Here is a 14,929-nt window from a genome sequence, read left to right as displayed (position 1 = left end):
GAGAAGAGAAGCTGTCCAGTTCCATGTTGCAGTTGTGGTTTTATTTTGAGAAGCTCGGGCAGGCAGGTGGGCGGTCGGCGTTCATCTGGCGGCCTTGTGGCGGGTCCTGCGGCGATACTCGGGCAGATGATAAAGGATCCACGCCGCTGGCGCCAACATGGCCACCGCAAACACCGACATGACGAAAAAGGTTTGCTAACAAACAGAAAAAAAACAAGCATCCACTTGTTGATTTGAACTTGATAGGTTGTTCTTTCTCAGGCATTGTGGTTTCTTTAACAAAAACCGCAAACTTGCATCAAAAGCAAATGAAAGCTTCATTATCGCAAAGTTTCACAATCACAACACGACAGCAGATTGAGCGTTTAGAAAAAAGTTCTTACCCCGGCTCCGATGCGCTGCCGAGGGGGTTTGCTGAAAATCCAGGCTGTGCCCGCCTGCGTCAAAACCGCCTTGGGAGCGCGCAGAAAACCCGCCGCCGTTTTTTTCAGCACCATTCTGATGCCAGCGCCGCTCGCTCGCCCTCACATCTGATCGTCTTCACTTGCTGCTCATGCACGCCAGGGGGGAGAAAAGAGGTGGGGGTGAGGGGGAAACTGGTGTGGGGGGGGCGCCAGAGTCAACAGAACAGCTAATTACATTTTGTCCACAGAAGAAAAGAACTGACGTGATGGAAACATGTTTGAAGAAACACAGGTGGCTGTCGCACACTCACACACGGGAGTTATCATTTTTCATTGCAGTTAATTTTGCTTTGATATTGACTTTTTTTTTTTTTTTTTTTAAATTCCCTTGTCTTAATCGCAGTTAATTTATACAGTAAAAAAAAAAGAAAACTCCAGAAGCTTCCAGCGTGGACGGCTATTTTATTTGCTATTGAAAAGGAAAGTGAGAAATCATTTTGACAGCGGTAAAAAGAGCAAGCTCGGGGGAAAAGGTCAGAGGTCACAGGTGGGCGGGCATCAGGCGCAGTGGAAGCGGCCGTCCTCTTGTCTTCTTTTGCGACTTTGTTGCCGCTCAAAGAACTGACGGATGTCATTGGAGGTCACGACCTACGAAACGGGAAAGGTGGCGTCAATGTATGTCAAATTGGTGGACCCCTAAAAGGCTCACAAGGACCTGGAGATGGCGCCAAAACACTACGTTTGTCCAAACACAATTTCTCATCCCACCTCAACATTGTTCCTACGCACTATTTCTAACTAATCCAAACCCTTCAGCTGACTTCAAAGTTCATTGTCACCAAAGCACTACTTTTGTCAAAAATAAACTCTTCACCTCTTGACACCATGATGGCACAAGGGGGCGCTAAGGCACTATTCCAGTTCAATTCAAACTCCTCCGCGTAGTTCCTTGACAGTACGATGCCACAAGATGGCACTAAAGCACTACTTTTATCTAAATGAAACTCAGTGAAGCCCCTCACCTTCCCTTCGGTGGCAAAAGTCTGCAGGAAGTCCTTCAGTTCACTCTTCATGTCGTTGTATCCTGACAGAAGGAAGTGCAACGGCGTCAGCGCAGCGCTTGGACGGCGGCGGCGGCGGCAATTTCCGGGCTTTACCGTGGATGATCTCCAGTTGCTGAACACGGTTGAGGTTGTCCAGCGCCGACATGAGCGGGTCGTGAGTCGGCGCGCTGCCTTCCTCGCGCTTGCCTTTAGTCTCGTAGGCCAGGACCGTGTCCGACTCGTCCGGCAGGAAGGAGAGACCCGCCTCCGCCAGCCTCCCCTGAACACACGGCGAGACGCGTAAGCGCAAACGCTCGCAAGCCCGCCGACAGGAAGCGGCTCGCACCTGACAGGCGTGGCAGCGGCACAGCTTGGAGCGCCACCCCGAAGGCCAAAAGACGGCTCCGGAGCGGCGCCGCTTGACGCCAGTGGACTCCAGCTCCTTCAGTCTGCAAGCCGGCTCGTCGACGTCGTCCAGACGAGATCGTTTAACGCTCGGTTCGGCGACCTCGCCCGCCTAAACGGAGCAGGTCACCGTTTCCCGTTCAGTAAACTTCAACGTGATGTAATAACAAGGACGTTACCTGGTCAGCCGCGACGGCCTTGGCGTCCGTCTCCTTCGTCACCTCGGACTCCACCGCCCGACCTGGAACTGGATCAGTTGCAGGTCAGCCGGGTCGGGTTCTTCAAATCTCAGAGAAGACGAAATTACTCACCTGCCAGCTGAGCGGCGTAGCTCCACAAGAACTCGTTTGCTTTCATACACGATTCGCAGATCATCTCCTGCAGCTCCACGCAATCTGGAACTTGGCAGCCCAGGTGCTGAACACGCGCAGGCAAATCACTTAACACGAGGACATTGTTTTTGTCCCCATTTCGCAGCCAAGGACGGCAAACGGCAGACAGACTCGATCAGCTTTTAGAAGACGACGTGATGCATCAGTCTGAGGTGTGGTAAGCACCTTGGACAGAAGGTGGATCTTTTTGACAAAAGCTAGCCTGTCGTTTGTCATCCTTGCTGTGGAAGACACAACAAGGGGGAAAAAAGCTGCCCGATTGGCCACAAGATCTCACCCGGCCGTGCAGCCAGTCCTCACACAACACGCACTGGATCATTTCGTCCTCCACCTGACAAAACATGCGATGAGAAAGTAAGCAATATTTTTTTGAGGGCGCAGCCAATCACAGAATGTCACGAGGGTCACCTGATCTTCCGGGTCAGGGTACGGCCGGCGGCAAGTGCAGTACTCGCCAAAGAAGTTGTGACTGTATTTATTCAGGCCGTTGACGTCATCCTTGTCCTAGCTCACAAAAACACGCACACATGCTCGATCAAGATGTTGGAGGACGAGCGTGAGGGGGGAAAAAAAAAAACGTCCCGTGACTCACATGAAAGAGTTTACATGGCGTGTCCGCAAACTTGCCGTTTCCGCAGTCGCAGCGGAAGTTCCTGAAGAGAACATCGACATGGACTTCATCAATCGTCCATCACTGGGTTTAGTACAGGTGAAAGGTCGTCACCTCTTGGTGTAGAGCTCAAACAGGTTGTGACCTTCGTGACACTTGTAGGAACACGCCAAGCACACGCCGGCTGCTTGGCCTCCTTTCGGGGTGCACGTGTTGCACGCGTACAGGGCCTGACGCTTCACGTAGCCCTGTACACACACGCACACATCACTTTTGGCATTTTCTGCAGGCAATTGGAAATAATGTCCTGACGTTTCTGCCGCTTGCCTGAGGATACGAGCAGTGGTCCGAGTCGCTTCCGGCCAACACGGCGGACGCTTCTTCTTCCAGCTCCTCATCCTCCTGCAGGACGTCTACCAAAGACACAGTTTGCTCCTCAGACATCTTGGCCGGACACACCTTTTTCTAATGCAGAGAAGTAGAAAAATTAATGTGAGGAATCCGAAGAACGAGAAGACAAAAAAACGGTTTCTCCCCGCACCACTTATGAACAAATGGCATCACAACCCGTCAAGCACATTGTGCAATATTCTTTTGGTTTCGTAATCCTGCTCACATGGATGTTTACACTGTGCAGTACGTCTGCAAACTGCAATACTTTGATAGTCTAATCCCCAATTATTTACTCATTATATTGATTTTGGTCAAACTTTCCTATCCCCACATTCATTCAGTAATTATCTATTTATCAATCTAAAAAAAACATTTTGTAGTCTATGCATCAGCGGAAGGAGACTAGCAATGAAATCATTTCATTGCTGCGTTTACTCTGAGGTTTTTACCGTGCATATGAGAAATCAGTGTCTTAAATCTGAATCATATGCCAAATTGCACTGCCTACAAAGTAGATGCACAACAGCAGAACTGCAGTATTTACGATTGCATGCGATCAAAACTGGACGTGGCGCTAGTAGTTAGCTTCCCGATGAACGACCAAGCTGTTTTTGCAAAATGCGAACTACAGACTTACATTGGGCAAAATAAGAATGGGTTTACCGATGGAAGTGAGCTGTTCCAAATCTCAGTGAGCCGACAGGGCCAAACAATCGCTCATCATCCGTCCAGGGATATTCGCACGCTCTCCGACTACGCTTTCTAAAACGCGAGCTACCGCCATAGATAAAAGTAGAAATAGATTAGCCTTGGCGGCGTCCGCCATATTGGATGTGTCAACGGTGTGTCACAAATACGTAGTATCAAAGATGCTTGTTTCCATACATGTACTTTAAACATGCATATTGATTCTGTTAATTAAGTGATACTACTACATTGAAATTCTGAAATAATATCAAGCATTAGGCCTCCGAGTTTCTAAGGCCGGGATCTATGTATGTTTTATGTCTATGATACGTCAAGTTTTGACAACATCCGGTTTTCTTCCGCAATTTAGTTATGCAGTATACGAAGGTTAAAGTTCACACTTGGTGGGGAGGGGGGAATTAATACTAACATTAGATTTTGATCGAGTAAGATTCCCGAGTAGAGAATATTTTTAGTACGCCAATCATACTGAGCACAATGACGTCAGAGACGAGCGCACTAAAGATGGCCGCGTCCATGCCTTCAATTTCAGCAGAGCTGAAATTCAGAGACGGACGAGCTCAGAAAGTGGACAAAATCAATGTTGCAGTGGAGAACACGCTCACGTCTTTGATCGAAGGGGTTCACAAAATGAGTGAGAACGTCTCACGGCTTCTCAACGAGCTCGTGGACAAGGAAAGACTCGCCGGAGACTGTGCAGATGGTGAGCACCCAGGACGTAAATTGCAAAACAAACAAACTAAAAGTTTTCTCAACCTCCACTTATTTTTAAAATTATTGTCTTTTAATGCACATTTCTCTCTGGTCAGTGTTTCTCTGCTTTTAGAAAAGCTTTGCCTTTATTCTGCCCGCTTGTTAAGACACCAGCGCCACCTAGTTTACAACGCGGCAACTACAAGTGACAAGAAGCTCAAAACGATTATGCATTTGGACAATGTTTGGGCAGATTGAATGATTAACCTGCAAATACCGATGATAATCATACACGTTGACAAATCATTGCTTTGCTTCAGATGACGAAGAAGACGAGGACAGCGACGATGACGAAGAAGAAAATCAGACCAAGTCGGAGCTTCAACCACCTGCCAAAAGATCCAAAACGTGAAAGTTCAGATCAGGACAACTCGCTTCATTTGTGTTAACCTGTTGTTTCCTTTTTTCTGTCACGTGTCCATTTTATGTGATAATTACTTGTTACTTGCAACACCGCCGATTTTTTTTCTAAATACAAACTAAATAAAGCTATAAAAACATGAAACAATACTTTTACTTTATTGCACAATATCCACTTCAAACAGTACCCGAATAAATACATTTGAGCTTGGGAAAATAAAGTGCAGTACCATGTTTCACCGTTGTGGGGCGCTTGACTGAAAGTGCAGAGGAGGAAAGGCAATAGAGAACCAGCGCGTAACTCGCAAGTTTTGCTGCATCTTGGCTACAGTAGCAATTGTATTCTACAGAGAGCATAAATAACATTATTGTTCGCTCAGAAAGTGACATAAACATCTCTAGTCAGACACTTACACATATACTTTATGTGTGCGTGTGTCCATTGACTTTTGTCCTCAGACTCCTCCCACACACGCCAAAGCATGACGGACACAGATGAGGTGTGTGTGAGTGTGTAAAGGGGGGTTGGGGAGCCGCTGGAGGCTGGTTGTGTGTGTGTGTGGGGAGTGTGAGTGTTATCATTTGTGCCAGACGGTTAAACAATTACAGTCTTGATCGTGGGGTGAAAGGTCAAGCCAGGATTTAAATGAAGCTAATGAACGTGGTAAAGACATGATGATGAAATAGAATGACCTTGTAATGCTGCTCAATTGTCACACGAGTGACAAACTAAACCAAAAATCTTTTTTTTGGGGGGGGGGGACGCTTTTTGGCAGTATATCCTAACACTTATTTGACAATTTTAATGGGTTAAAAAAATAAATATTTATAGAGTGTGGTGGCCCAGCTAAATTTTGAAGTTATATTGAATATAAAATATTCCAAAAACTAACGTGTTAATTTGCTCCCATTTGTTTATAAAATTTGAATATATATATATATATATATATATATATATATATATATAATTATTATAATTTTTTTTTTTCAACACAACTCTGATGGCTGTCAGATACTTGCAGATTTTCACTCTTCACGTGGCAGCGCGGTTCTTTTGCGGTTCCGATGCACTTTTGCATCAAAAGGCTCCCGAAACGGGAAATCGAAAAGCTGAAGCCTTCATAATGGAACTCCTGATTTGGACACTTAACGACCCGTGACATGAGGACATCGGTGAGGGTTCTGATGCGTTGGTACCTCAGCCCAGTTTCGCGCTCCAACGCCGACCGGCCGTCGGTGTTGAAATGGCTCCGCCTCCAGAGGGGCGGCGTCTTGCCAGCGTGACATCACTGCGGCGAGCCCGTCGCCTCATCAAACCTGAAGGTGGTCTGTCGTTTTGCACCGCCAATGCGCTCAGGCAGTTTTTGGTGACTGATGGGGCGCATCGCCTTATTTTGGTGATAACACCGTAATAACGGGTTGGAGGCGGGGCACAGTTGGCTACTGAAGGGGGGTGTCTGGGATCTTATCAGCGCTTTGCAGTGGGTCTTGTGACTGCCTGACTTTGATTGCACCAAGACGACGCTTTTATCAGCGAAACCCACGCGCCACTTTTCTTCATTGGTCCGCAGCAGCCCTGCCACCAAAAACCCTTTCAATGGTCCTCTGCAAGAGGCCAAAACCAGGACCGGGACATATACGGGCGGCGTCCCATCACGAGGAGCCGAGAGATCGGAAACCGTCCGGCCGGCGGTGACCTTCAGGTGAGACAGGAAGTGCTTCCACAAAGTGTGCTGCTCTTATCATCTAGGATGTAAGCATGCGTGCGTGGTTGGTTGCCAAGGCAACGGCGGGATTTGGCACTCTGAGAGCACCGCCGTCCTGTGTGTGGGAGCAATGCAGCTTTCACATTTTGACGGCCCTCCCGCGGGAGGCTGCACATCTAAATGCTCATGATGGGGTACACTCACGCAACCCCCCCCCCTTCCCCCTCAAAAGCTCAGCTGTGCGTCCGTCACGCTCTCTTAGGCCGCATGCACACGAGAATTTTCAAAAACCAAACATAAAGATTCTGTTCCACCACCCATCTCGAAACAAGTCCTCCGATGCAGAAATGAGCCGTGATCACACGAGAGCCCTCAAAAGCGAGAAAAAAAAAAGGCCAATGTTCCCCGAGAGTTTCCCAAGAGACCGGAGTCTTGAAAATTGCGGTTGTCAAGAAAAACATTTAGAGAAGCCATTTTTCTTTTCTTCCATCCATTTGGATGCTCTTAAATGTTCTCAACCTTTGCTTGCTCTCTCTTACTTTTTACTTTTACTGTTCCGGGCTCGTGTCCGCTCTCCTTTCAGGAATCGTCCGCCGTGTGGACGAGAGGATCGGCGCGATGCTGTCAGCCGGCGCGCAGATCCTGGCGTTCATCCTGGCGCTGCTGGGCACGGTCGGCACCACGGTGGCAACGCTGCTGCCCAACTGGCAGGTGAGCATCAGGATGTGGTCCAGCATGGTGGCCCCCATGTGGCACACGCGGGGGCTTTGGATGGACTGCGTGTGGTACGGGGCCGGCGTCTTCAGCTGCACCACCACCAAATCCCCGCTGGCGCTGCCCCCCTACCTGCAGACCACCCGGGCCGCCATGGTCCTGTCGTGCGCGCTGGCCGTCTTCGGTTTATGCCTGGCCTCTCTGGGACTCCGGTGCACCCGCTGGGGGGGCGGCCAGCGGGCCAAAGGTCGCACAGCCGTCGTGGCGGGGGGCTGCTTTGCCCTGGCTAGTGCCTTGTGCCTGGGCGCCGCTTCCTGGTTCACCTCAGAGGTGGTGGCCACCTTCATGAGCGCCCAGCAACCCAATGAGAGCAAATACCAGCCCGGGGGGGCGCTCTGCATCACCTTCGTCTCCGCCGGCTTCCTCTTAGCAGGAGGCATCATCTTTTGCTTGTCCTGTCCGGGGTCCGGGTTGCCAGACTGCCCGACCCCCACGGACCTCGACGGGTTCGCGCTGTCTCGGGTGGTGCGGTGCCACTCGCAGACGCAAAGCGATAGCCGGGAAAAAGCTTCAGTTGTCGTTAACGCCCCGAGATATGCGGGGGCTCCCAATGATGTGAAGGATAGTTACAGCCGGCAGGAATACGTCTGACCCTCGCCGCTTCATGTGAATGAGAGGAGAATCTTTCAATCGTTCCTGTCACGAGTTCCCAAAGCAGTCCTGATCCAGAGCGCATGCATGAAGACTCCGCTACATCTTTTCCTGTCGGCCCAGAAGGACACCAGCGAGGCAGCGCAGCGTGGAGGACAATAATCATGCTCTTAGCTTTCCATTATCTTCACAACACGCCTCGGTGCACACACGTGCACACACACACATGCACACACACACACGCGTGCACAGCTGTATGAAGTCATTGAATGCAATTGAGGATGTCACGTTATGGGAAAAAAAAACACAAAACATTATGCAGCCTCTTTGGACCTTTGTGTACGTACTTCAGAACCCTTTACCGACACGATTGTGACACACACTATTTCCTTTTGATAGGTTAGTGCTGATGCCAACGACCTTTTTAATGAATTAACGCCATTTTCACCAAATGGATTCTCGTTTGTCTCATTTTGTAATAACGGCCGAGCAGCTTTAAACAGCACAACTGGACCTATCGCTTTACTTCCTGGTTGTTGAATGTAATGAAGCGAAATAAATACCATTTTCGAGCTAAGCATCATCGGTCGGTCTTCTCATTGGAGCGCATGGTTGGTCACACAAGATGACTGCATCAAGCGAATTCATGATATGTAATGTCAGTTTCAAATGAGCAACAAATAAATTCACGTTAGCTGCCGATATCTGCACATAAACTGCAACGGAAATGTCGAGATCTAAAGCTCCTGGCTGAGATAGCCACAATTTGATTCCAGTTGCAGATATACAATACAATGTTATAACATAATTAGCAGATAATTAGAACACAAATTAAAACAATAACTACGTTCCGCGTGAAGGTTCAAATGTGGCCTAAACATAAAGTAGCGGTTGAATGTTGTGTAACAAAACGATGGCGCACTTTTGTAATACGTACCTTCTAACTTAAAGCTTGCCGCGGAACGGGATGCGTGACGTAAAGGGGGAGTGTACATTCTGATTGGTCTGTCGGATACGCCCCTGAAGGAGACACTACAAGATGCTCTTCTATTGGTCCGTAGCGTTACGGGCGCCAAAGTTTCAAGAAAAAGTTCTGCAACCGCCCGGAAACAGTCAGTCGCGCGCTTTGCTTTGTGTCTTCGTGACTCCTTTCGTTCGAAGTCGGCCACTGTTGTGTCGTGCGTGTGAAAATGCAGTCTGTACGCGCGCCTCTTTCCGCCTACAAGGAGAACAAGCTGAGCGATGACGTCAGCAAGCTGTCGCTGGACAAAGAAAACACGGTGAGTGAGCGTTAAGCGAGCAATTTTCTAAATAAATTCCGAGTTGGGCTTGCTCACGTCTCCTTTTTGTCTTGCAGCCTCCAAGCCTGAACACGGCGCGCATCTTGGCGTCCAAAACGGCGCGCAAAATCTTCGCCGAGACGCCGGTAAGTGACGTCACGGGCTACCCAAGTTAGCTAGCTCGCCACGGTTTGGTTTTCCATTATTGTTTTGAGTGTTCACCAGGAAATTAGCAACAATTTCAAGTGTGTGTTGTCGTCTTTTAACTTGGTCACGCTGACAAAGGTCGCTTTGTTGACTTTGGCGCCAAAGCGGTTGAGTGCGCGTGCGCGCTATAAATTCTTTGTGCCCGATGTTCGTCTTATAAAACGCTCAACGGAGTGCACTTAATCAACATGTAACCTTAATTTGATCGTTTCTCATGGCGACCAAACTCGTGACCATATTTATTCATATGGCAAATTGCTTTCCACTTGAAATCTCACGAATAACTGCCATATATTTTTATTTTTAATAAAGAAACAGAACTGTATCTAAAATAAAATATGAATGCAAGCGTACAGAAATAACTGTTTTGTTTCAATTGGTGTAGCTGTAGCGTGCTTCTTTTCATGTCATGCTGCCCTGTTGTGTTCCAGCCCAAAGGCATGAAGAAGAACAGTGGCAAGGAGGTAGAGCCTCTGCTGAAGGACAACCCCCACCGCTTCGTCATCTTCCCCATCCAGTACCATGACATCTGGCGCATGTACAAGAAGGCAGAGGCGTCTTTCTGGACCGCTGAAGAGGTCAGCACGCTACCAGGCTCTCGCCTGTCGACACACGTGTGTCGTGTGCTAACGTCTACGCGTGTGTAGGTGGATCTGTCCAAGGACACGCAGCACTGGGAAGTTCTGAAGGAAGACGAGAAGTTTTTCATCTCTCACGTGTTGGCCTTCTTTGCGGCCAGCGACGGCATCGTCAATGAGAACCTGGTGAGATGTGTGGCCAAATTGTTTGCTCAAATCTTGAATTCTGTGAGAATACAATCCCCCTCAAAGTGCCTGAGTGGCAACTCGTGACAGTTCTGGGAGAAGATTGTAGTCCTGAGAAAAGGTCCTTGTGGCGTGTAAGTGAGCGTGTTGTTGTGCGTCCACCAGGTGGAGCGCTTCACGCAGGAAGTTCAGGTGACGGAGGCGCGCTGCTTCTACGGCTTCCAGATCGCCATGGAGAACATCCACTCGGAGATGTACAGCCTTCTCATTGACACCTACATCAAAGACCCCAAAGAGAGGTCAGTCACCAATGATGATGATGATGAGCATGGCGCGGTGCTCTGACGCCATCTTTGAACCCCTTAGAGAATATCTGTTCAACGCCATCGAGACCATGCCGTGCGTCAAGAAGAAGGCCGACTGGGCGCTCAACTGGATCGGCAACAAAAACGCCACCTACGGTAAAGAGCGGCCGCTCGCCATTTCATCTGCTGGCCACTGACTGACTGACTGATGTGTTGCACCTCTCCTGCCTCCAGGCGAGCGCGTGGTGGCCTTCGCCGCCGTGGAGGGCATCTTCTTCTCCGGCTCCTTCGCCGCCATCTTCTGGCTGAAGAAACGTGGCCTGATGCCCGGGCTCACGTTCTCCAACGAGCTCATCAGTAGAGATGAGGTGAGGGGCATCCGTGTCGTGTCTTCCGTGTGTGTGCCATGAGCACGCGTTTGACGCGCTGATGTGCTTTCAGGGTCTCCACTGCGACTTTGCCTGTCTGATGTTCAAGCACCTGGTCAACAAGCCGTCCGTGGACACGGTGACGTCCATCATCAAAAACGCGGTGGAGATCGAGCAGGTGAGCGTCGCCCGCCGTCCGGCTTTGTCCGCCAGACTCCGCCCCTCTGACGTCCCTTTTGGCTTTTCAGGAGTTCCTGACGCAGGCGCTGCCCGTAAAGCTGATCGGGATGAACTGTGAGCTGATGAAGCGCTACATCGAGTTTGTGGCCGACCGCCTCATGATGGAGCTCGGCTTCTCCAAGGTAAGCAGACGGGCGTGGGAGGACCAGGGGTGGGTCGGTGCCGACCGTTATGATGAGAAGCGCAGGGGTACGGACCTCAGCCGATAATGGGGGCTGAGCGGCGCTGCCTGTGTCACGTCGCGGGGCGTGTGGTCTGGCGGCGGGCAAGTGGGCGGCGACGCGATACAGACGCCTGACTGAACGGTCGCTGGGACTGGCCAACCGCTTCCGACGTCCCGTCCGTTTGTCTCACGTCCATTTTGTGTTTTTGCGTAGCTGTTCTGCGTGGAGAACCCGTTTGACTTCATGGAGAACATCTCCCTTGAGGGTAAAACCAACTTCTTCGAGAAGCGCGTCGGCGAGTATCAGAGGATGGGCGTCATGGCGACCAACACTGACAACACCTTCACGCTGGACGCCGACTTCTGAATGCTACCGCCGACTTCTGAATGCTACCGCTACTCATGGTCGCCATGGGAACCTCATACACTCAATGACTTGTCTCCGTGCATGCTAGGATTATTTTATTGTAAATTGTTTTATTTTTATATATGTATATGAGACTGTTAATGTATTTAACTTTTTGTGATTTTTCATAATTAAAGTTTTTGTAAAGAATGTGGCAGCAGTGAAAAGTCTTTTGTTTTGAAAGTTTTTTTTTTTTTTTTAAGTGTAGTTACCAAATGCAGTTATCAATAAAACATCCAGACAGGAAGTCGCAATTTTCCCACCTTGCCTTGATGACATCACATCAGACTGACGTCCAACAGCGACAGGTCACCCGTCACTTGCAGCTGCGTGATGCTAGCCAGGGGCCGAACTCTGTATTTGTATTCCAGCTGGTGGACGCCGTTGACGGCCACGTGGAATGAGTCCACCTCACACCGGATGATAATCTGAACCACGAAACAAGTGCATGTGAACAACATGGCGGCCAAGAGCCCTTCAAGCAGTGACCGGTCATTTTCTGCCACTAGTTGAACTGAAAATAGTTTCATCACCAGTGTAGTTCCAAAATGTTTGATTGGAATTACTTGTGATTCCTTCGTTTACCACTAGAGGGAGCCTGCGTAGCATACTTTGATTGACTCAGTAAGATTTGTTTACTTATCACAAGCACTATTAACATCCAGAAGAACATCACATCACAGTGAAGAGATGGAAACACTTACCTCAAAGTACAGTCCCGGTCCAAAGGGAAATGCGTCTGCTCGGTTTTCCTCGGCACCCCAGGAACTGCTCAGGAAGGAGTTCACCACAATCGTTTTGTGTTTGAAACGAGGGTTGATGTGCAGCGCGATGTCCTCGCGGTTGCCCACGCACAGGTTGACGGCAAATCTGGAAAGCAAACGCACACAAAGTGTTATCGAGGTAACGGCCTTCTTTATGGGTGGTGCGGCCGACTACCTCTCTGCCCACTGATTGGCTTCTCCTCGGATGGCGATGCTGCTGCCCACACGGAGACCACCGGCCAGCTCACCTCGATGTCCGCCATGCTGCGCACACACACACACACACACATTGATGGGTTTGGGGGGCACTCGAAATTAAAGATGTCCATAATGAGGTGAATAAGACGAGTGGACGTGTAGCATCGCGATAGCATTCATCGTATTGGGACAATATCGGTCTTGAAAAAAAAAAGGTCAGAATTGACAATTATCTGTCTTTGTTTTCACAGAAAAATTATATCGCACTCATGGTGTCGGTACTTTGTAAGGATGAGATTAATAAATTGTGAATGTTACTGTTCTTATTTTAAGATTAAAAAAATGGGGAGAATTGCAATAAAGCTCCTTATTATTATTGACACAATAAATCAAGTTACCGGGTCAGCTGACATGACGAGCATGCGCAACCCCGCCGCGTCCCCGCTGGCCGGCACGGCAGCGTTGGCAGCGTATGACGATGAAGGCGTCTTCTGCAGAATGTGGCACGTTGAGCATCATCTTGGCGTCACGCGACTTTTGCTGAGTGACTCGGAATTAGATACTCACGGATTCCGGGAGGACGGCCGCAACGTCAACTTGGACCTTTCCCGAAATGGACACCGTGTCGACCAGCTCCAGCGGCAGTCGATGTTTGTAGTCCAACACGTGATTGCCGTTAACCGCCACCTGGAAAACACAGCGGTTGACCAGATTAGCTTAGCATCGGTTAAGTGTCTGCTGATTTCGTCAGCCGTCTGGGTCACGATCAACTGCTAAAAAGTTGAATGAGGGCAACTGGATTCGTTTTGCTTGACGAAGTCTGGTTAAACGGCGAGAACCTTTCCGCCATTCTGTGCATCAGCAAGCACCATCAGGCGACACACCCAACAGAGAAGCAAGAGGAGACCAGTTGGCAAAAAAAAACGCCACGGTCACCTTGAAGCGGTCGTTGAGGGCGAGCAGCAGCAGCTCGAAGGGGGCGCCGCTGGCGAAGGGCATGCGCTGATGGATCTCCTCGCGACCCCAGCGACCTTCCTGCAGCGTGTTACACACCACGTGACCTTTCTTCATGCGCGGGTTGAAGTGGAAGATGACGTCAGCGCGCGGGCAAACGCTGCTGCCGCACGTTAAGTCCACTTGGAACCTGCCAAGATGACACAATTTTTTTTTTTCATTTCTTTTGTGGCTTCCCAAGTCTTTTTTTTTTGTCTGTATGTTGTTATTTGCTTTCCAGTGCCGTGAGATCATAGTTGTGAAGGAAGACGAGGAGGGGAGGGTGTGAGGAAGAAGCAGCCAACCTGTCGGCATTAGAAGGCACCACTCCTTGGATGAGGATCATCTCGCCGGGAAGGAGTCCACCTTGGATGGTCCACGAGAACGGAAGCTCCTGCGGAGTAGGGCGAGATGATGTCAGCATAAAACGGCGGAAGGAAGTGTCGCTAAGAGCTTCATGCTTTTCAAGCACTGAACTCACCGCCTGCTCGCACACAAGCATCAAAAATGTTAATTATTACTCGTTTGCGGCGGCGAAGGCTACCACGCGCTTCTATAAAAATGCAGTATTGGGTCGTCAGTTTCCCAGAATTGAGATAACAAAATAGACGGACTTGGTGGAACTTGTGTCAGTACTGACGAAATGCCCACCTCTACTGTTAATGCTGCACATTTAATTGACCGACATATATCGAAAATAATAACGACGAAACTATACAAAAACTAATCGAACCCAATGTCAAAAACCTTTGAGCAGCTGTAATTATAACATTCCAAATTCAATCTAAACTACAAGGCCGTTTTTGTGTGGTTGTTTAGTCAGTTGGGTGTGTTGTTAGTTCCGCAACGGCAAAGTGAGAAACATACCGAAAAATTAAAGAGAAAGACTGTGGACTCAGTTCAAGCGTAAAAGAAGCGAAGTAATAAAAAAAAAAAACACAAAACTTACCGGCTTGGTAAACGTTTGTCTGCTTTGACTAATCGACATTTTTCTTCCGCAAATGCGTGACAAGCAAACATTTGGCTTCCGAGTACGTCGGGGCACAGTCACGTGACTGGCTCGGAACACGTGATTGTTCAAACTTTTTCGGCTTATTACTTT

General features: G+C 49.1%; 5 protein-coding genes, 1 long non-coding RNA gene and 1 other non-coding gene across 10 annotated transcripts; 4 read left to right on the top strand and 3 right to left on the bottom strand.

The window, feature by feature from the left end:
- Nucleotides 1-14: 14 nt before the first annotated feature.
- Nucleotides 15-551, bottom strand: LOC148316574 (uncharacterized). The gene is made up of 2 exons (XR_015840178.1): nt 384-551; nt 15-195 (listed from the first exon to the last, which is right to left on the bottom strand). It is a non-coding gene; the product is annotated as an uncharacterized LOC148316574 (long non-coding RNA).
- A 295-nt stretch (nt 552-846) lies between these two features.
- ubr7 (ubiquitin protein ligase E3 component n-recognin 7) lies at nt 847-5,052 on the bottom strand. 3 transcript variants are annotated; one of them, XM_088285951.1, is made up of 12 exons: nt 4,916-5,052; nt 3,182-3,319; nt 2,969-3,102; nt 2,837-2,897; nt 2,653-2,748; nt 2,522-2,575; nt 2,164-2,269; nt 2,032-2,099; nt 1,794-1,964; nt 1,562-1,727; nt 1,427-1,488; nt 847-1,052 (listed from the first exon to the last, which is right to left on the bottom strand). In XM_088285951.1, exons 2-12 carry the CDS (start codon nt 3,296-3,298, stop codon nt 963-965), a joined length of 1,125 nt encoding a protein of 374 aa, XP_088142077.1. In that variant the 5' UTR covers nt 3,299-3,319; nt 4,916-5,052; the 3' UTR covers nt 847-962. The 3 variants fall into 3 exon arrangements, with proteins under 3 accessions (XP_088142077.1, XP_088142075.1, XP_088142076.1); XM_088285949.1 differs by lacking the exon at nt 4,916-5,052 and adding an exon at nt 3,911-4,033; XM_088285950.1 differs by lacking the exon at nt 4,916-5,052 and adding an exon at nt 3,885-4,027.
- On the top strand, nt 4,300-5,210 carry LOC148316572 (uncharacterized). The gene is made up of 2 exons (XM_088285955.1): nt 4,300-4,658; nt 4,969-5,210. The coding sequence occupies exons 1-2, from the start codon at nt 4,433-4,435 to the stop codon at nt 5,058-5,060; spliced, it is 318 nt and encodes a 105-aa protein (XP_088142081.1). The 5' UTR covers nt 4,300-4,432; the 3' UTR covers nt 5,061-5,210.
- LOC148316568 (galectin-8-like) lies at nt 4,916-14,881 on the bottom strand. 2 transcript variants are annotated; one of them, XM_088285952.1, is made up of 9 exons: nt 14,777-14,881; nt 14,133-14,221; nt 13,771-13,978; nt 13,402-13,521; nt 13,233-13,325; nt 12,812-12,900; nt 12,577-12,742; nt 12,136-12,300; nt 4,916-5,037 (listed from the first exon to the last, which is right to left on the bottom strand). In XM_088285952.1, the coding sequence occupies exons 1-8, from the start codon at nt 14,813-14,815 to the stop codon at nt 12,151-12,153; spliced, it is 954 nt and encodes a 317-aa protein (XP_088142078.1). In that variant the 5' UTR covers nt 14,816-14,881; the 3' UTR covers nt 4,916-5,037; nt 12,136-12,150. The 2 variants fall into 2 exon arrangements, with proteins under 2 accessions (XP_088142078.1, XP_088142079.1); XM_088285953.1 differs by having other exon boundaries at nt 13,233-13,322.
- LOC148316571 (claudin-20-like) lies at nt 6,405-9,085 on the top strand. Its single transcript, XM_088285954.1, has 2 exons — nt 6,405-6,771; nt 7,358-9,085. The coding sequence occupies exon 2, from the start codon at nt 7,393-7,395 to the stop codon at nt 8,137-8,139; it is 747 nt and encodes a 248-aa protein (XP_088142080.1). The 5' UTR covers nt 6,405-6,771; nt 7,358-7,392; the 3' UTR covers nt 8,140-9,085.
- Nucleotides 9,201-11,838, top strand: LOC148316569 (ribonucleoside-diphosphate reductase subunit M2-like). Its single transcript, XM_088285948.1, has 10 exons — nt 9,201-9,419; nt 9,497-9,565; nt 10,058-10,204; nt 10,274-10,390; nt 10,556-10,689; nt 10,757-10,851; nt 10,930-11,063; nt 11,137-11,241; nt 11,312-11,425; nt 11,681-11,838. The coding sequence occupies exons 1-10, from the start codon at nt 9,330-9,332 to the stop codon at nt 11,831-11,833; spliced, it is 1,158 nt and encodes a 385-aa protein (XP_088142074.1). The 5' UTR covers nt 9,201-9,329; the 3' UTR covers nt 11,834-11,838.
- On the top strand, nt 11,469-11,610 carry LOC148316570 (small nucleolar RNA SNORD94). Its single transcript, XR_015840258.1, has one exon. It is a non-coding gene; the product is annotated as a small nucleolar RNA SNORD94 (small nucleolar RNA).
- Nucleotides 14,882-14,929: the final 48 nt, after the last annotated feature.

The sequence above is a fragment of the Idiotropiscis lumnitzeri genome, chromosome 21, assembly GCF_059441095.1.
Source record: "Idiotropiscis lumnitzeri isolate Australia: NSW breed Sydney's pygmy pipehorse chromosome 21, RoL_Ilum_1.0, whole genome shotgun sequence".
Classification (NCBI taxonomy): domain Eukaryota; kingdom Metazoa; phylum Chordata; class Actinopteri; order Syngnathiformes; family Syngnathidae; genus Idiotropiscis; species Idiotropiscis lumnitzeri.
The sequence above is the reverse complement of the archived record's forward strand: the minus strand, read 5'-3'. Positions and strand labels throughout refer to the sequence as shown.